The sequence below is a fragment of the Lontra canadensis genome, unplaced genomic scaffold (genome assembly GCF_010015895.1).
Source record: "Lontra canadensis isolate GAN:19392208 unplaced genomic scaffold, GSC_riverotter_1.0 scaffold37, whole genome shotgun sequence".
Classification (NCBI taxonomy): Eukaryota; Metazoa; Chordata; class Mammalia; order Carnivora; family Mustelidae; genus Lontra; species Lontra canadensis.
In genome coordinates this window covers 4,588,429-4,610,068 of record NW_022631031.1, presented here as the reverse complement: position 1 = coordinate 4,610,068, position 21,640 = coordinate 4,588,429, and the positions used below count along the sequence as shown (strand labels likewise).

General features: G+C 37.8%; 1 protein-coding gene across 3 annotated transcripts in view; it reads left to right on the top strand.

The window, feature by feature from the left end:
* WWP1 (WW domain containing E3 ubiquitin protein ligase 1) overlaps positions 1-21,640 on the top strand; it is a 112,356-nt gene that overhangs the window by 64,201 nt on the left and 26,515 nt on the right. For all 3 annotated transcript variants that reach the window (XM_032869089.1, XM_032869088.1, XM_032869090.1), the window contains 6 exons: positions 1,752-2,088; positions 14,028-14,123; positions 15,895-16,069; positions 18,215-18,269; positions 18,354-18,438; positions 18,568-18,696. In XM_032869089.1, the coding sequence (XP_032724980.1) occupies positions 1,752-2,088; positions 14,028-14,123; positions 15,895-16,069; positions 18,215-18,269; positions 18,354-18,438; positions 18,568-18,696 (877 nt within the window). The remainder of the gene's footprint in view (positions 1-1,751; positions 2,089-14,027; positions 14,124-15,894; positions 16,070-18,214; positions 18,270-18,353; positions 18,439-18,567; positions 18,697-21,640) is intronic.

Below are 21,640 nucleotides of genomic sequence, written 5' to 3'. Positions count from 1 at the left end.
TTTAAGTAGGGGAGTGAAAAGATCAGTTACATGTTTTGGAAATGATTTCTTTGGGCTGTCATTTGGAGAATGAGTTGTTGTTGGGCAAGAGAAAAAGCAGGCAGACTAAAATTAAGAGGCTGTTGTGGTATTGAAAGCAGAAAATGATGGACCAGGAGGTAGTGGTCCAAATAGAAGAGCTGAGAGCACTTACTGTTGAATTATTATTGTAGAAGAGAAGTTTCTGCCATGAACAACTGAATGGTGCTGTTTAATATTTCATTTTCTTCCTTTGTTGCTAACAGTTTGTGTTTTGTGTGCTGTGTTTTAGTATGCATAAAGGTTTATGACTCTTCTTGGGCTGGATTATCTTTTATCAATTATTCCTCTTTTCCCATTAAAAAGTTATTTTGCTTTGAAGAGACTACTGCTAAGCTTTTCCAGTTTTAGAAATTAATTTCTGTACTGCTGAAGAGTAAATATTAAATGAAATAATTCTCTTAAGCGAGCACCATATACAAGATACCAGAACTTAGTCTCTCTGTGCACATTCTCTTTTCATTTCTCTGTGTTATCTAACAGTGTTTGATACAGGGTAACTATAAATATTTTATTTGTTGTATTTTTTTTTTTCTTCCAAAGCCACTCTCTCCCCCATATTTGGACAGAACTTAATTCATTCTCTTGTTTTTTTTTGTAATTATAGTTTAATTCCTTTAATATACATTTCCTTTCCAGTGTTTAAATCTTTTTCTTTCTTTAAAAATCTACCTGATGAGTCCATTACTCTTAATTAGGTCTTCCTCCCCCATTTCATTTAGAATTTTATGTGGAATTTTCTTTCATTTTGGCCAATAATCTATTCTCTTTATAGTTTTAATTTGGCTCACTTTAGTAGTGATACATAATTGAAATTCAGCAGTCACATTTAAAAAGAATATTAAGAAAATTGTATTAGTGGATCCCAGTACTGAGTCATTTCTTCAGAAAGTGTAGAATGAATTCCTGGATCTTTCTGGCAGTCCCCTGTAGTACTAAATTAATGCCACTGTGTATTTCCCCCATTGGCATTTTTGATATCAGCTACCTGTTTGATATTCGCTCCATTTGCATATGAAAAGGGAGATTGAAAGGGATCATTTAAAGTTTTTATATAAACCATGCAGACTTCGAAAATTGATCATTTGCAGGAAGAACATGTTATACTCATGTTGGTTTCTCTTTTCCTTAAGTTAAAGCTATTAGTGTATGTATATACACAGTTGATCCTTGAGCAACAAGGGATTTGGAGCACCAACATCACCCCACCCCTTAACCCCTGCCAATTGAAAGTCTTTGTATAACTTTGGAGTCCCCCCAACAGATTTAACTACTAAGAGTCTATTGTTGACTGTCAAGCCTCACCAGTAACATAAACAGTCAATTGACACTTATTTTGTATATATCTTATATACTGTATTCTTACAGTACAGTAAGGTAGAGAAAATGTTAAAATCATGAAGAGTTGTACTATATTAATTGGAAAAAATCTGCATATACGTAGACCCACATAGTTCAAAGCTGTGTTGTTCCAGGGTCAACTTTATTCTTAAATTTTTATTATTTATATGTTCATCTCTAAAATGTGAGCAAGAAAAAATACAATCTTACTTTATTTTCATCAGTACCTGATACATTACTCAGAGTAAATTAGGTACCAAATAAGTGTAAGTGGTGAGTTGTTTGCTTTGTCATTCTTAGATAGTTCGTCTTACTGATTTTTCTCTTTTCAGTTAATGGAGAATCATCCTCATCTGCACCAACCGATAATGCTTCCACCACGGGTACTGCAATAGTATCTGAAGAAACTGCCTTGTCTTCAAATTGCACTAATACTACTGTTGAAGATCCTCCAGTTCAAGAAATACTGACTTCCTCAGAAAACAATGAATGTATTCTTTCTAACAGTGTAGCATTTGGATCTGAAACTAGAAGTACTTTAGACCTTGCTGCCTCTAATTCTGGAAATAATTCTGCTTTTGAGGCAGCCAAATTAAGACAGCCAGATGGGTGTGTGGAACCTGTACGGCAACAGTCTGGAAGTACCAACACAGAAACTTTGCCATCAGGGTATGTTAAATATATGTTTTAGAAGTTTGACTTACATTTGAATGGCAACTTTTTAATAATAGGACTGTTGAACATGTATATAAAATTTTTCCATTGTTTAGTAATTTGAAATCAAAGTTGGAATCTGATTGATAAAATTTACTTGCCACAAACTAAGTACTTTTTAAAACTGAGAACAATTACTAATGAAGTATGTGCAATATGAAGGGGAAGGAAAAAACCTAATGTTAATGTGCAAGACACACTTGATTTGATTCTTGGTTTATTTTTACTTCTAGGGAAGAATGACCATAATACTACATAATTACCTCAGTTCTCTAGCTTCCCTTATGGTCTGCTCCCCAGGCCCCAATATAGCCATCCTTTTTTTCAGTTAGTACTGAGTGCTGGAAAAGTCAGCTAACTCTCTGATTACCTCTGTTACAAACTTGGGTTTTCATTGCTGCTTAATAATTCTTAGTTCCCTTTAAATTTTCCCATTGAAAATATCTAGCTTCCCCAAATTTCCTTTAGAGAATTATTCTGTGTGTGTATTCCATTTGGTCATCTCTCCTAGATTTACTGAACAGGTTTTTTTGACTCTTTACTTGGCTTTGATGATAATAATATGACTTAATCATTCCTTGTCTCTGACTTCAAAAAGTTTATTTCTCATGGCTCAGACTTATAACCATAGATGCAGTACAGTTGGACAGTGCTGTGATAGACGTATGGATGCAGTGCTTTCCTGCACAGCTCTCAGCAGTTAGCATGGTTCATCTTAGAGCTGTGGAAACTGCACTGCTAGAGGTCTTAATCTTACTGTCCTCCGTTTCTCATCATAGTCCTTGTGTTCATGGCCCTGTCTTATTTTCTGAACTGTTTTTCTCAGTTTTTGCTGCTGCATCTTATTTTGCCTACTGCCTAATAGTGGTTTTTTAGCCTTTGTTCTTCTGCCTGCACGTTTGTCTTCCTCTGTTGGCGGTCATGCTTTCCCATCAATGTAACTATCAAATATGTATGTCTGAGCCAGACCTTTTTCAGAGTTCATTTTCAACTGCTTCTGGAAATCCCCCCTTTTCCTGCCAGCATTTCAGACCTCTCTCAAAAATCTCTCCTTGTTCTTTGTTTTCAGTCTTTGGCAGCTTAATCATTTATCCTAGTTTCATGTTTCTGCCACTGTGACAGGTACATTTAAGAAGCTGTTGAGAACCTCATGGTCTGATGGGAGGGTAAAGATAAGTAAGCAGCAGCTATACTGTACAGTTGAAGCTGGGCTAGACCTAAGTTTAGCAGGCTGTGGGTGGGAACATACACAGAGATATTTGAGGGGAGTAGCCTACACTATTGAGATCAAAGAATACTTTCTGAAAGAGGTGACGGTTAAGTGGATGTCTAAAAGAGGGTTAGGAGTTAGCAGAGCAATAATGTAAGTAAGTGCTGGTGGTAAAAGGCTTCATTCTCAGTAGAGCCAACTCATGTTCAGATCTCTGGCATCCATAAAAATGTGTAAGTAGAATTCAGGAAATAGTATTTTGTTAGTTTGAGTTCAGCATTCGAGGAAGTTGACATATGCAGTACTAAAGAGTAAGCAGTCCTATGAAGAATTTTGTATACTTTTCTAAGAGTGTGGGAGTATTTTCCTGAAAACCATGAATGAACATTATAATGAATTTTAAGCAGGGTCGTGGCATTGTCCTTTTTGCGTTTTAGTTAGGTCATTTCATTCTAGCAGTGGTACAGACAGATTTTAGGAGTCAAGGAGACAAGTTAGGATAGCAACCAGGCTGGTTTATAAATGAGAGAAGCAGGCATTATGATTTAAAATGATAATAAGCTCAGAAACTTAATTCTCTCGAGTCCAAATAAATACTTCACCATGCCTGTAGCGCCACCATATGTGATGTTCGTGTTAGGAGACTTTTGTGGTAACCTAGATAAGTGATTTTCAAGTTGTAGGCTGTACCCCATTAGCAGATTATGGCCAGCATTTGAACACATAATTGAAGTAAATCAATGTAGACCAGAATAGGAAATACTGAAGTGTTAGTTGTAGTAAGAGTAAACATTGTTTCCAGAAAGTTTATTTTTCTGGTGTGGGTTTGTGTGTATAAATTCTGCAAATAAATAGCAGTCTAGTATACACAGAGATATTTATATAAAACATATTTCTTATTCTGTGAACTGTCATCAAAAAAGGGTACCTGGTTGGCTCAGTTGGTTAAGCATCTGACTCTTGGTTTCAGCTCAGGTCATGATCTCAGGGTCCTGGGTTTGCATCGGACTCCGTACTAAGCGTAGAGTCTGCTTGTCCCTCTCCCTCTGCTCCTCACCCTTGCTCGCGTGCTCTTTCTCTCTCAAATAAATAAAATCTTTTAAAAAAAAAAGTTGCTTTAAACAAAGAAAAGTAGAAGCTTCTGATCCAGGTGAAAACTTAAAATAGCATTAAGGTGGACGCTAGTTTCGTAAGATGAGTAGTTGTGAGGAGGTAGTAGACTAGAGGAGTGGAACCAAGGTTGATTCTTCTGGCTTAGGCAGGTCTTTGTGTAGTTGTCCAAGTTAGCAGTTTTCACATTTACATCATCTTCTCTCTTTCCTCAGAAATCTTTCCTAGGGGGCACCAGGGTGGCTCAGTGGGTTAAGCCTCTGCCTTTGGCTCAGGTCATGATGCCAGAGTCCTGGGATCAAGCCCCACGTCAGGCTTTCTGCTCGGCGGGGAGCCTGCTTCCCCTTCTCTCTCTCTGCCTGCCTCTCTGCCTACTTGCGATCTCTGTCTGTCAAATAAATAAACAAAATCTTTAAAAAAAAAAAAAAAGAAAGAAAGCTTTCCTAGTTCCTGTGTTTCCTTTCTTTGTAACTTACTCAGCTGTATATCTAATTACCAGTGGAATCACGAGTGTTCTGAAAGAAGAGTATTTCAGTCTGGAAATGATGCTTGAGTGTTAGGCCAAGCATTATCTCACCCAAAGATCTTTGCATTTGCTCAGACTTTTGTGTGGAATGTTATTCTTCTGATACCTGCATGACTTATTCAGGTCTCTGCTCAAATGTTACCTTACTCCAGGGGCCTTTTCTGGTTCCCCCTGGTTAAATCAGGCCCCTCTGCACCCATCCCATTACCCTGCCTTATTTTTCCCCAGCTTTTCACTAGGAAAATTTATAAACCTGTAGAAAAATGTAAAGCATTTGACAGTGAACACCCTGATGTCTACCAGTAGATTCTGTAATTGACCTTTTACTGTTTACTTGCTATCCTGTGTCTTCATCTCTGTCCATTTAACTTTTCAGAGCCTAGATGTCCATCAGCAGATGAATAGATAAAGAAGATGTATTTTTTACAGTGGAATATTATGCAGCCATCAAAAAAATCCATGAAATCTTGCCACCTGCAACAGTGTGGATGGAACTGGAGGCTGTTAGGCTAAGCGAAATATGTCAGTCAGAGAAAGTTATCATATGACCTCACTGATAGGAGGAATTTGAGAAACAAGACAGAGGATCATAGGGGAAGGGAGGGAAAAGTGAAACAAGATGAAACCAGAGAGGGAAACAAACCGTAAGAGACTCTTAATTTCAGGAGACAGACGAGGGTTGCTGGAGGGGAGGGGGATGGAAGGGATGGGGTGGCTGAGTGATGGGGAGGGTATGTGCTATGATGAGTGCTGTGAATTGTGTAAGATTGATGAATCACAGGCCTGTACCCCTGGATGCAGTTCAGTGATTTGCAGACAGCAGTACTTTTTGCCCCTCAGTACTTCAGCTTGTATATCATTAACTAGAGTTCAGTGTTTTTAAATATTTTATTTATTTATTTGTCAGAGAGAGAGAGAGAGAGAAAGCACACAGGCAGAGTGGCAGAGGGAGAAGCAGGCTCCCCTCTGAGCAAGGAGCCCAGTGTGGGACTCGATCCCAGGACGGTGGGATCATGACCTGAGCCAAAGGCAGCCTCTTTACCAACTGAGCCACCCAGGCATCCCTAGAGTTCAGTATTTTTAAAGTTTTTTAGGTAGAGTTTACATAGAAGGAAATGCACAAGTCTTAAACACATACATTGGTTAACCCAAACCCTTAGCAAGATATTGAATATTACCATCATCCCAGAAAGTTCTCTAAGTACCTTTTCAACAATCACTGTTCTGATTTTTTTTCCACTATAGATGTAAGATCAGTTTTCCCTGTTACAGTACTTAATATAGGTGGAATCAGCATGAACACTTTGGAGTAGGATTATTCTAATCAGCATAACTTTCATTATTTTTCTTCATAACACTTAAATCACCACATGACGTGTAGTTGTGTCTTGTCCATTTTCTCTCCACTGGACTGGAAAGGGCTTTATTTTGTCCGTTTCTGTACTTCTCATTCCGAAAACCATGCCTGCCCCATAGCAGGTACTCAATAAATTTTGTTAAATAAGTGAATTTGTGCCTGATTAAATGATTTTGAGTGAGTGAGCAACTGGGCAAAGGCCCTGGCTTGTAAATGTTTCTGAGGAAACGATTAACAAGGTCAAAAACTACTAAAAATTTCAAGTAAGATAAGAACTGAAAGGCACCGATTGAATTTAACAACAAAGAGATGATTTATTGTTGACCTTTGACAAAGCAGTTTCTGGGAAATAGAGCTGTATTCAGAGTGCTCTGTGATGGGGTGAACGGGAGGGTTAGAAGTGTGTAGAAAACATTTAAAGAGAGTATGTAAAGCTTTCTTACCAGTGAACACACAGAGTAAGGAATGCTTGGTTGGTGGAAACGTGCAAGAGGAGATAGAGAACTGAGGGTTAGTTTTTGTTTTATAAAATGGGAGAGATTTTAAAGTTTGTTTATTTGTTTAAATTGGAGAGACTTTAAAGGGTAATCAGGTTCTGATGTGAGGAGTCTGGACACAGTGGTTAGCAGTAGAGAAGAGAATGAGGTAACTGTCCTTTGTAGTTTATGAGAAGGCAGGTCTTCCTATCTATTCCATTATCCAAGTTTGAAACCAATAGTTATTCAGTCAGTAACTAAATGTGGTAATTTTTATTATAATACATTTCACCAAATTCTTCCACATTTACTTTTTTTAAAGCAAGGTCTTAGTTCAGTAGCAGATTTTGAAAATTTATATATAATGTTCTAGTGAGACACAGAGACTATACCTAAATACTAGAAAGGTGAGTATTACGGTTGAAGAGATGTGTGGCAGTTATAAATTAGCATGTAGATCCATAAAATTAAAGAATTTTATTGCGAAGTCTCATTCAGCCAAGTAATTTGTACCTACTGGGAAGTATTCATGAATTTCCACTATTGGGATATTTTGATCTCTTGTCAGTTCCAGCCCACCTCTTTTCTAGGACCCATGGGTATAGCTCTAGTAGGCTGTCACTGTGAGTCACCCAGACCAATCCAGAGTATCATCCTTTGCTCTGCACCACCCCTTCCCCTACCAGTACCTTCTTCCATCATTGCTGCCCAAGGCCTTGGTTACCACCTACACACTGGGGACTCAGTTGTGACAACTGTTGTGCCCCAAGAGGTAGAATCTCACTTTGGGAGTGACAGCTCAGCAAGTTAATCTCTTCTTGGACCAGCTGTTGGAAAAATGAGGTGGGGCATGACAGGAGTTTTTGCTCTTACTATGTAAGGACCTACATAATATTACTGATTTTGTCTTTTCACCTGCATAGCCTAAAATACTCCTATCTGGCACTTTATAGAAAAAGTTTGAGGAAGATCAATTCTGTTAGGAGCAAAAACACTGAAATTTGGAAGTGAACCCCTATTTTGGAAAAATTAAAAACAGTTGGCTAGGGATGCCTGGGTGGCTCAGTCAGTTAAGTGTCCAGCTCTTGATTTCAGCTCAGGTCATGATCTCAGGGTCGTGAGATTGAGCCCAACTTTGGGCTCCAACATGAGAGCTTACTGAATATTCATTGAATGTTAAGTTGGAAATATTTGCAGTTTGCCTGAGATAAAACTAGAATAGAGCTTCCTAGCTCATTATATAAATGGAACACTTGGTTATGTTTATTTTTCCCCCCCCCAATAGTATAATGTATTCCTGCTCACAAGCCAAGACATGGACCAAGTTAAATATTTTAAGTCATAAAAAAAACACTCAGAGAATGGTGTCCCTATATTATTCCAGTAGTAAGTATTTAAGAGCTTTTCTGTGTCAGACTTTAGGCCCTGGGTGTTCAGAGGGCCAAGAGAGGCTAAGCCTCTGATGCTGTGAAGTATGTGTAACAGCAGGCTGACCAGCCTGGGGCCTTGCACACACAACATAATGTCACATAGTGACAGGTTCTATGAGGAGAGATAGAAATAGGTGAAGAGGTTAGTGAGTAGCTATGTAAATTACTGTTATGTATATACTTGTATAATTATTTTAAGAAAATACTCTGCACAGTGTTTTTTGGTTGCCTTTTTTTTTTCTTCAAGTTTTTATTTAAATTCCAGTTAGTTAACATAAAGTATAGTATTAGTTTCAGGTATAGAATTTAGTGATTCATCACTTACATGTAACACCCAGCACTCATCACAACAGTCCTGACCTTAATACCCATCAGCCACTTAACCCATTCTCCCCCACCTCCCCTGCAGTAACCCTCAGTTTGTTCTCTGTAATTAAGAGTGTTTTCTGGTTTGCCTCTCTTTTCCCCCACTGTTCGTCTGGGGACAGTTGTTTCTTAAATTCCACATATGAGTGACATCATGTGGTATTTGTCTTTCTCTGACTGACTTATTTCACCCAGCCTAATACCATCTTAACTCTATCCACGTTGTTACAGATGTCAAGATTTCACTCCTTTTGATGGCTGAGTAATATTCCATTGTGTATATTTACTACCTCCTCTTTATCCATTCATCAGTCAGTGGACATTTGGCTTGTTCCATAATTTGGCTATTGTTGATAATGCTGCTATAAACATCAGGATGTATGTATCCCCTCAAGTCTGTTTTTGTTTTAGAGGAAGTATGAGTGTTGGGTGGGGCAGAGGTAGAGAGAATCCTAAGCAGTCTCCATGCCCAACGTGGAGCGAGTGTTGGTCTTGATCTTGGCACCCTGAGGTCATGACCTGACCCAAGATCAAGAGTCGGATTCTTACCGAATGAGCCACCCAGGTGCTTTTGTAACCTGTAGGTAAATACCTGGTAGTGCTTTTTAAAATTTGGTTATATGTCCATGTCAGTACAACTCACATTCAGCACATATTTAGTAAGTATTTATTAAGCACTTCTGCAGGTACTGTGCTATTTTTACACTGATGAGCAATATAGACTTAAACCTAAACCTTCATGAAGCTTATCGCTTTAAATTTGTAGGTTTACCTTAATTCTTTTCAAAGTTCTTAATGATTTGTTTTTAAGTAGATTGCACACCCAGTGTAGAGCCCAACGTGGGGCCTGAACTCAAGACTCTGAGATCAAGACTGGAGCTGAGATCAAGAGTTGAATGGATTTATAGTATTTCCTTGTGTATTATTGTTTAACAAATTATCCCCAAATTTAGCAGTTTAAAGCAACAGAACATACCATCTTAAATAGTTTCTGAGGATTAGTAATCTGGAAGTGGCTTAGCTGGATGCTTCTCTGCAGGTTCTCATGAGGTTGCGGTCACCTGGAAAATGATTAAGTGGAGCTGACCTAGCAAACCCAGGAGAGCTGAATTCTGGCCTGCAAGGGGGACAGGCCTGGTCTCTGCATTGGCACCATCAGATATGGTAGGAAGTGGTAGTAAAGATGGCACTACAAAGAGCAAGACTGAAAGTCACTTTGAGAAATAAATCCTTAATTCTCCTCCCTGCAGCCCGGACTAGTATCTTGCCTACAGGTGTTTTCTCTGGAAGTTCTTTACCCTTGGGAACACCAGGCACACTTGAGGGCAGCAACTGTGCTAAATTGGGACATAAGTGAACCTTTAGGAGATTAGTAAGTGAATAAAATTTGTAAGTGAGTTTGCAAACCTCAGCATTCTTACCTACTCAAATCCCAGAATATTGACACCAGGATTTTACCTTCTCACCCAGATTGAAATTATCTTCTATTGAAACCCCTATCCTAAAAAGACTAAAAATACCGATACCTATTTGTCCTCTAACGAAATAGCCTTGTTCTCTACTTCTTTAGTCAATCCCACAATCTGCGCCCAACCACACAAAGGTCCCAGTCAGTTTTCATATTCTCAGAGACATAAGAGTAGATAGAACAGATACATTAAAGAAGGAGGTGTAAAAGGAGAATACCTCAAGAACCAAAAGCTCTTAGAAATCTCATTGGAAGACTTGGGTAATAAAGGTAAAGAAATTTCCCAAAAAACAACAAAAAGATTTTTAAAATAAAAGAAATAAAATTGAAAATTTAGAGTACCAATTCAAAGGGTCTAGTAAGAAAAGTTCCAAAAAGAGAGAAAATGGGAGGAAGTCCTTAAAACCGTAACAAATATGAGGGACATAAATTTTCTTATTAAAAGGGCCCACCAAAATCAGGTTAACGAGTGAAAATAAATCTGTATTAAGATGCCTTGTTGTGAAAATTTTAGTATGTTGGGGCCAAAGAAAAAAATTTTTTAAATTTCCAGAGATTTTAAAAAGGGACTGGAAGCAGATCTCATACTTACCAGAATGGCATTAGAGTTCTCAGAATCAACACAGGAAGCTATTAGGCAACTTACATTGAGGGAAATTAAACGCAATCTAAATTTCTGTAATCAGCCACACTGTTGAGTGTGTGCATAGAATAAATACGTTTTCAGACATCCTTGGTTTCCAAAGTTTATTTCCTGTGTATTCTCTCTTAGGAAGCTGACAGGACTCTTGTTTCTCTAAAATTAGCTACTGAATGTAAAAGACGTGGGTTCTAAATCTTAGGTGTCTTGATAGAAAGGGAGGGAAAGGGATCACCAGCATGATGGTGAAAGGAAACCCAAGAGGGCAGGTGTACCTCAGTCTTCACAGTTGGCTGGGCGAGACCAGCAGCTCATCAAGTGGCAACTGTGATTGATAAATGCCTAATGAGCCTGAATATTTTGAGAGGACATTATGCGGCTGGAAAAGCATTTGGAGTTAAATTAATAAATACAGGAAATACGGAAATGGGAGGAAAGGAGACAAAGATGATGTGTTCCATGACTCAGCTGCCAGGAGGGTTTTATATCGCATAACTGTAAGGGGAAGGACACAATATGTGTATGTGTTTGGAATAGTCAGAGGAGGGTTAAGTGTTACAGAGTGTGTGTGTATGTATATGTGTGCAGAAAAGAGACTTCCAGCTTCATTTTTCACAGTGAGAAATCAATATATTTTGTTTGAAATTAAATATTAAATTGTAGAGCAAGCTTACTAATGTGAAAAGAGGTAAATACTGAAAGAATTGGCTAAAAACAGTTGAAAAGGTTGCATTTGTGGAGTGGGAAATGAAGTTAAGAGGACAGCAGGCACTGTTTCTTGTAGTGAGCCCTGTAGACTATGTATGAAGATGTATGTAGCTATGAGGGTATACAGCTATGTAAAAGTATATATAATTTTGATAAAAATTAAAGCTGAATTAAACATGGTAACAAGTATTTGTAAAGAAAGGATGGGAACCTAGAAATTTGAAATTGCAACAAAAACCCAAGGACTGATTACTAGAATTAATATCTAAAAATAGCAGAAGTACCATTATCAGGAAGTTCTTGAAACTTGATACATTTTGAAGGTATTTGTTTTGGGCTGTTAACCTTTCATACAAATCAGTAGCCCATTGTTATGTGTTACAAATATTCCTGAAATGTCTTTAAAATGAAATTCCATATTTGAATCCTGCCCTCCCATGAACTTATATTATTATTTAAAGCAAATAAAATCTGAAATTTCAGGAGTTTCTTAGTGAAATCCTTTTTTGTAAGAAATACCTAAATTTTTGTAGTACAGGGTAGCATGACTGTTCCAGTATAGGATTTTATACAACAGTGTTTTGTTGTTTTTTTTTTCCACTTCAACAGTTTTTTATTTAAAGTCCTATGTAAGCGTACTTCATTATGTATGTATCTTCCCAGTTGCTGCTTCCTTATATTTGCCCTTTGTCTTTCCTGACTTGGTGAGATTTGGCTTTACGTTCACGGATCTTTTTGCGGTCTTTGTTCAGTTTTCGTCTAGTGGTAATCGCTTTGCTAGGGTGAATACCCACATGGACATGCTATTCACCTTTACTCGCCATTCTTGTTCAGTGTAGATGATGTGTTTCTTCCTGTAAACCTGGACGACTTTGTTAACATGCTGACCTTTGTAGTGTCCTTACACAACCTCTACTCCATCATCCTTTTGGACGGGCATGGATCGATCACTGTACTTCTGTCTCACTCAGCTCTTTGGGAAGAGGGGAAGACGCGATCTTCCTCTGAAAGTGATAAGGTGCATTGAAATGCCTTTTGTGGGTCTTGCTCTGGTCAGAAATCACAAAGGGATTGAACTTCATTTGGCTCCTGGTGCTTCAGCGGTGGCCACAAAAGGGCAGAGAGCAGTAGTAATTTTTTAATAGATAAATTTAATAACTTACATGATCCTGAGTTAGTTTGGAAGCATTTTATAACTTATGTTTACTGGATGCAGCTTAAGCAAACTATTAATTTTTTTACATGCCTTTTCTACGTTAAAGTATGTGTATATGTGTGCACTTTGCTTAGGGAATACCTTTAATATGTGTAATTGTTGTGTAAGAAAATAATTTAGGGGTACTTGGATGGCTCAGTTAGTTGAGTGTCTGATTTGAGTTTGACTAAGGTCATGAGACCCAGCCCTTTGTCAGGCTCCATGCTCAGTGGGGTCTGCTTTAGATTCTCTCTCCCTCTCTGCCCCTCCACCTGTTCTGCTGTTTCTCTCTCTAAAATAAATAAACATCTTTAAATAAAAAAGGGGGTGTTTAATTATTAAAGACCTCTCTAATCCATAAAGAATCAAATTAAATTGGGTCCCTGGGTTTAAGAGAAAGAAAAATACTTCCATTTCTTCTACTTTCAATTGAAAACAAGAATGTTAAAATCAGAAATAAGCAGGTTTTTATATTTTATATTTAACATTTTTCTTCTATACCATATTATAGAAAGAAAGGAGAGGAGGAAACAGGAATCACAGGGGAGAAAACAAGAGTGGGGAAAATAAGAGATTGAGTCTTTGAAATGGAACAGAAAAAGATGAAATTGGGATGTCCAAAAACTGAGGAGTTTTATCAAAAACAAGAGGGAGATAGTTGTATACAAAAAGACACTGTATGCATATAGAAGAATTATTATAGAGCAATTTCACCACATACTTCTTTAATGCAGTTTCTCCTAAAATCTTTTAGATGTGCATTTTTTAAATTGCTAGCAAAAGTGGATAATTACCTCATTAACATTTTGTGCCTTGAGTGTGATACTGGGCTGGAAATTCCTCTACTTGTGATTAAACTTGTCTTTTATTTATTTATTTATTTATTTGAGAGGCAGAGCATGAACAGGGGGAATGGCAGAGGGAGAGGGAGAAGCAGACTCCCTGCTGAGCAGGGAGCCCAATGCGAGGCTCAGTCCCAGGACCCTGAGATCATGACCTGAGTGGAAGGCAACCGTTTTAGCTACTGAGCTACTCGGGCGCCCCTACCTACATTTGTCTTTTCTGATGATAAATTTCTGATGATAAATTTTCTGTGATAAATTCTATAAATTAGTAACTTTTTAAAACTTTTAGGTAGTACTTTATCTTCCTTTTCTAACTATATTTATTATTCCCAATACTGTTAATAGAAAAGGAATAAGAACTTAAAGGGTACTAATAATTGGGAAAAGAAACTTTATATGTGTGTGTGTATATATATATATATATATATACACCTTTTAAGGTGTGTGTGTATATGTATCCTTTTAAAGTAAGACTTACTGGTAATTTTCCTGATCATATATAAGGAATGATTTTTCAGATTATCTTAGTTATCTTATATTTTTGTTTTGCATTTTTGTTAAAGGTGGGAACAGAGAAAAGATCCTCATGGTAGAACTTACTACGTGGATCATAACACTCGAACAACTACATGGGAGAGGCCACAACCTTTACCTCCAGGGTAATGTGACAGCTTTATGCATCTCCAGTTGTGTTTTATCATACATGTGATTTCTTAAAGTTATTTATTAATGATTCTTCATTGTGCATGTTCTGTTTCCTTCATTTACTTCTGTGAATCATTTCAGTTAATGAGATTTGTTATATTGTATCTCTTCTACAGTTAGTCTGAAGGGGCTTCCTCAAGAGATTGTCAAACATTGGCAAGAGTTACTGAGAGTACTTGTAATTTTGATCCAGTTTTAGTGCTTGTCATTAGTTTTTAAGGAATGAAAGGTGTATTTAGGAAAATTTGTATGTATGGTTCTCCAGAGATAGTGATCTAAGGTATATTACAATGACATTTAATGATACAAGAGATGTGAAAGTGCTTCAAAGTTATCTAAAAGATTACTCTAAGTAAAATTGTATCACATTATGGCTAAAATTGTATCACATTATGGCTTAAATGAATAAAAACATTTCTATTACATGCTAAATAAATTCATGCTGTTAGGCTGTCATTCATGGTCATTCACAAACAGACCTTCCTTTTCATTTGTGTTCTTATCTTTCATAACTCCTTATACATATTGTGCTGATAGCTAGTTCAATTATATTATTTATATTCTTAGACACTATCTGAGGGGCACCTGGTGGCTCAGTCTGTTGAGCATCTGCCTTCGGCTCAGGTCATGATCCTGGGGTCCTGGAATGGAGCCCTGCATCAGGCTCCCTGCTCAGTAGGGAGCCTGCTTTTTCCCTCTGCCCCTCGCCCTCTGCTTGTACTGTCTCTCAAATAAATAAATAAAATCTTTTAAATACATGCATATATACATACATACCAAAAAAAAAAAAAAAACCATTCTGCCTGTTCCTACAGTATCTTCCTTATTGTCTTTGCTGCTCACTCAGAATATCTGTCCTTCCAGATGTAACTTAAAGTTAACGAATGTAGCACACATTCTAAGTCCAGAAAATTCAAAGCATAAGTGTTATTTTTGTGTGACTTGTTGCTGAAAGGATTTTTAAATCATTGAGTTAATGGCACAGAGAAGATGTGTTTGCAAGGGAGCTGAGATGGGGCAAGTAGAACTCTATAGGCTTGCCTTGTCCCTCGAATAAGCTACATAACAAGATCAATGGCACAAATTGACTTACAGTTATCTGAATGCGGGAGGATGGGGAGAACTTCAGTTGGTGGTGAAATAGGAAAGAGCATTTTGTTTTGAGGGAATATTCAGACAAAGAGATGATAAAGGGAAACATACTATGCACTTGGGACCAGCAAGTAGTTATTTGACTCTCATGTAGGTCCCTTGAAAGATCTTAGGGTAGAGGAGGCTGAAATGGTGAAGGGTTTCATTTTAATGCCATGTGGGAGGGCTGTGATAGGTGGAATGACATGATTGAATCTGCATTTGTGTTCAGCAGCCGGATAACAGCAGGAAGATGAAAGACCTGTAAGGATCGAGTTTCAGCCCTGAACTTGGGCAGGTGCTAAGGGGCAGATTGCTAGGTGTACAGTGAACACTCAGTAGCTTCTTAACCAGAAAGAGAGAGGCTAGCCAGATTGGTAACTGGAACTATTCAGTCTTTGGCCCCTTTTTTAGACAGTTCTCAGAAATCATACAGTAGTAGAATGGGAAGGCAATTTAGCCCCCCAAAAAGCAGGTTACATATTTGAAATTTTAAAGATGTTGTGTCTTTGATTTTTAAATTATATGAGTGAAGTATTAACTAAATACCAGTTTCTGTTTAATTTTTATTAATGCTTGTTTTGTTTGTGGTAGTTGGGAAAGAAGAGTCGATGATCGTGGCAGAGTTTATTACGTGGATCATAACACCAGAACAACAACCTGGCAGCGGCCTACCATGGAGTCTGTTCGAAACTTTGAGCAGTGGCAGTCTCAGCGGAACCAGTTGCAAGGAGCTATGCAACAGTTCAACCAGAGATACCTCTATTCGGTAAGAGCAGATTGTAAGATGTCAGTATAGCTCTTTCCTCCAGGCATTTGCTCTTTTCTACTTCGGTGATTTTTAAATGTTATAGACTGCACTGCAAGGTATTTTTTTATTAACTCTTTAATAAATAATTCTGACATACATACATACTAAGTTTTTAATTCTGGTTTACTAGCAATATTACAGTTTTTGTCTTTTTTAAGTGGTAGTTTGTAAGGGAAATTTCTTAATGAAACAATATGGCTGTACTAATTCCCAGTTCTTTGCCTTTAATTATAATCATTTTGTTTGCTCCTGATTTTATTTAAGACCAGTCTTGCCATTTTCCAGCTGTTCTGATTCCCATTCCAGATTGTCAGAAACCGCTTCATGTGTTTGACGTACCAGAGATATTCCTGGGATTGGAGACAGTGTTGTCCAAAATATCTAAGCTATTTGAAAATTTGACCAATTGATGGTTCATTTATTGCCAAAGCAAACACCCGCAAGAAGACTTGGGGTAAAGAGAAATCTTCATTAAATAGGTTTGATCACAGGAAGTGGAAAATACAAATTTTAAGTACCGGACACCTCTAGAGAGTGTTTTGAGGCAACTTGAAAACCTGAAACATAGAGGCTAGCAGATAAGGAGGAAATAGGAAAGACACAAAAAGAAAACTTAAATAACTCTTTTCCATTATCTTGCCTCAGGCTGGCTCTTTCAGCTCCATTTTCTTCACTGGTTAAATAATAAGTTCTCATTTGCAGGTTGACCCATTCTCCTGGTGATCTATAGCCAGCAGAGAGGGAGGGGGCCAACCCAGCTTACATAGCATTTCCTGCTGCCACCAGCTGGTTCTTTGGTAACTTGTAGAGAAATCTGTAGTAAGGTTTCATTGTTTAGCTGTATATAGTAAACAAGAAATTAGGTACTGTGTGCTTTTGTTCTGGGTCATCTTAGCTGTATACATGAAAGCCTCTGGGAAACAGGGCAGAATCGGGTCATAGGGTTGTAATAGAAGTGTGTTCTGCAGAGAACATCCTTAAATGGGTTGAGGTGTAATTATCTAAGTATAGCACAAGTCTGGGATAAAAGTCCAGGCTGATGCATACATTAGCTCAGTAATGCCACCTGTTAACCCAGATTCTTTGTGCATCGTTACCATGCTTCATGCTTACCTCAGTCATACAGAGCTGCTGCCCTTTGGGCTTCATTCCCCAGCGTACACAAGAAGATGGGGAAAGGGGAGTGAGAAGGGCAGATGGCTTTTATCTTGCAAGCCCTGCCTTTTTACTTGAAAAGGGGTGTCCTTACCAGGGACTTCAACCCGTACTCCCTGGCTAGACTTGGTCATTCTACCAACTCAGCTGTGAGGAAGGCTGGGAGTGGAATATTAGATGGACACATTGCTGTCTCGAACAAAACAGTGATTTGAGTGTCATGGAAGGAGGTGTGGGAAGTGGATATTAGGTAAAATTAACAGCATCTATTATAAGGTTATAAAATATTATGTATAACTGTCATTAAGATGTAATTTTTCAGGTGATGATTTTTACATTTATCGTTCTTTTAAATTGATAGTGCAATGTTTATATTTTCTTCTGAATATATTTCTGGGCAATAATATATGTAGGCATGAATGTTTATTTATAAATATATAAAAGATATAATACTGAGATAAAAGTTTACTTGTACAAAGATGATACTGGATTTTAATGTTGATTTTATTAATAGGTGTGTCTTACAGGGAACTGTGATTATTGTTGTTACTTTTAAACAAGTAATATTTTTCATTTAAACACCACAAATTTTCTATATGCTCTTCTCATTTCACTCCCAACAAGTTATTATAGAAGGGCTAAAAAAATTAAAAAATAATTATTAGATTGAAATTTAATTAAATTAAAATGTTTAAAGAATTAAAATATTAATCTCAGTATATTATTTCTAAATCATCTTAGAAAAACTAATGATTTTATCAACTGATGGGCCCCTCTTAACTCATGACATTTTTAAATGTACTTTGTATCTTGAAATCACTATATTTACATTCCTTTATTATATTTTTTAGAAAATTACTATGAAATATGGTTCTATCAAGTATTTAGTTTATCTCTGCTTTTTATATTAATGTTCTTATTTTTCCCTCCAACCATTTCTCCAATCAGGCTTCAATGTTAGCTGCAGAAAATGACCCATATGGGCCTTTGCCACCAGGCTGGGGTAAGCTAATATGTTGTTGGTAAAAATATCTAAAGGTATATATAGTAAAGAGTGATTAAATGCTGTGCTCACTCTATTTTTTAGAAAAACGAGTGGATTCAACCGACAGGGTTTACTTTGTGAATCATAACACAAAAACAACCCAGTGGGAAGATCCCAGAACTCAAGGGTATGTGCGTACTAAGGCCTTAACCAAGTCATCTTACATAGATCTATGGATAAAATCAAGTAAACCTTGATTCTAATGTTTTTAGTACCTAGAAGATGTTCACCTTCTGACTGTAACGTTATCTTTTAGCTTACAGAATGAAGAACCCTTGCCAGAAGGCTGGGAAATTAGGTATACTCGGGAAGGTGTTAGGTACTTTGTTGATCATAATACAAGAACAACAACATTCAAAGATCCTCGCAATGGGAAATCATCTGTGTAAGTGAAAACCTGAAGTTCTTAAATGCTATTTAATGAGGACATAAAAATTTAGCCTCAAGTGCTCACTTCTGCAGCACATATACTAAAAATTTAGTCTCAAGTTTAGCAACAGATTGTACTTTGTGGATCAAGAAAACCTGTGTAAGTAATGGCCTGGTATACCCATTTTTGCTTTACATGACTAGAGAATGAATTTGTAGCACATAATGTGTTAATAGTAACGCTAGCAAATATTTATCTCATGATTGCTGTGTGCAGCGTAGTGCTCTAAGAGTGTTGTATAAACTAGCTCATTTTATCTCCCAATGACCCCTTGAGAGAGATACTATTATTTTCCCTTTTTCAGTGCAGAAACTGAGGCTTATGGAGCATAACTAACTTGCGCAAAACCAGACAGAAGGGAATGGAGCTGGTTTCAGACCAAGGCAGTCTGTTCACAGAGTCTGTGCTCTTAACTGCATATTATGGTACTATAATTTGTAAAGGAATGAGATGTTAACACATTTGAATTTTCCAGATAAAAATATGTTAAAATAGAGCTCACCTTCATCCTTACTCTTAGGTGTGATATCTTTGCATCACTAAGAAAATAGAAGCAACCATAAAAGGTTTTTTTGTTTGTTTTTTGTTTGTTTTGCTAATTCCTACGGTCACATCTGCTCACCTCCCAGCATCTGTTTTCCTTCTTGATCCTGTAGATGAACTATCATTGTTCCTATCAAAGACCAGTCCCTTTGCTGGCACTCTAGATTATTTCCCCCCTCTTTCCCATTTAATTGCTCTAGCAGTTACCATCTTGCTGTCCTCCATCATCAGTTTTTCTTCTACTGAATTAAGTCTCACCAACTGGTATTTCTCCTAGATTAAAAAACAAATAAAAACACAACATTTTACCTTCTAAATTCTTTGAAAATTCATTTTATTGCTGCCCTTTAAAGAAAAAGTACTTGAAAGCATTATCTCTACATTGCTGTTTCTAATTTCTCTTTGAAACAGACTATAAGGAAGTTCCACTGACCCTGAATTTGTTAAGACACCAGTGATCTCCATCACCATTGTTAATTGTTAATTCAGGGGTTGGTTACGTTCCTGTCTCATTTAATTTAGGAGCATTTGACACAATACATTTCTAGCTACCTCAGCTTGAGAGTATGTCCAGAATCCACGTAGGTCTTACCATATTCACTGCCACCACATGGTCAGCTGGAGTGGTGCCTCTGTCTCTCTGCTTTCTACCACACCTCTTATAATGTAATTCTCCGTACAGCAACAGGATTGACTTTTTTTCCCCCCTCTATTGAGTATAAAGTCATTCCTTCATACAAAACCTTCTCAGTGATTTCCCATCTCGTAGTGAAAAGGAGAGCCCTCACAGTGGCCTCCACAGCCTTACAGAATGTGACCTGTTATTGCTTCAGTTTCATCTCTGTTTTCTCCCCTCATTCACTCTCCTTCAGCTTCACGGGCCCCCTAGCTATTCAGTAGCACCCCCAGGTGCTATTCAAGCACCTCGGCTTTTACCTCTGGGTCTTAGCTTTTATTCTGCTCTTTCCCCAAATATGTACATGACTTAATGCCCTCCATGTTTTTGCTCAAATACTAATTTGCCCGTGAACTCAGCACTGTTCACCCATTTCAGAAATTTAAACTTCTCATTGTACCATTCCATATCTTTTTTTTTTTTTAAGATTTTATTTATTTATTTGACAGACAGAGATCACAAGTAGGCAGAGAGAGAGAGGAGGAGGAGGAGCAGCAGGCTTCCTGCTGAGCAGAGAGCCCAATGCCGGGCTCAATCCCAGGACCCTGGGATCCTGACCTGAGCCAAAGGCAGAGGCTTTAACCCACTGAGCCACCCAGGCGCCCCACTCCATATCTTTTTTATACTGCCTTTCTGTCTCTCTCTCCCTTTCTCTCTCCCTCCCTCCTCCTCCTCTTTGAGGAGCAGGAGTGATAAAACATTTACTCCCTTTTGGGGTGCCTAGGTGGCTTAGAGGGTTGAGCTTCTGCCATCGGCTCAGGTCATGGTCTTGGGGTCCTGGGATTGAGCCCCGTGTCAGGCTCTCTGCTTAGCCGGGAGCCTGCTTTTCCTCCCCTCTCTATGCCTGCCTCTCTGCCTGTTTGTTATCTCTTTGTGTCAAATAAATAAATACAATCTTTAAAAAAAATTTATCCGCTTCGAACACACTGCATATATAGTTTACTTCTTTATTTTGTATGTTGTCTGTCTTCACTGGTATATAACTGGTATATAACCTCACTGGTATATAACCTCCACAAAAACAGGTTTTGTTACCTATTTTATTAACAAATACTCTAATCGGCTACAAGAATGTCAGGTAATACTATATATTTCACAGATATTTGTTCAGTGAATTCACTTGAACCTAACAACATAAGAGAACATTTTCCATCCATTCCAAAATGTTCCCTAAGATCATGAAAGGTCTTTGTGCTTGTATCTTAGGTTCTCCCTCAAAAGGCAGAATACCCAGGCCTTCTCAGTGTGAATCGAACCTATCCCTCCATACCACCCACTCTGCCTCTTCCCTCAGTGATCAGTTGAGCTGTGTGACCTGGATGTCCCTTGTTCTTAGAAATTGCTTTTGCTTTGCATACCATCTCAGCAGTGTTTCTTTCAGTTTGAGGTTAGGTATAAGTTGTGGTAGAATTTCCTTTCTTGTCTCTTCTACCTAGAGCTTCTGTCCTCCTTAGTTTTAAGTATTATCAAAGGTTTGATTTTTTTTTTTTTAAATAGTCAGTAATAAACTTTAATATTTCGTTTAACTGACTTCTTTACAAAAGACCCATACATGCATGCAGTCTTGCTCTCTGTGTGTGTCTGAGCTGCGCAGGCCTCTTGGCCCACCAAACGTATCTGCTCTCCCAGCAAATAACTTTCCTGTGGTCATTTCTAGGACTCTGGTATACTCCAGTTTCA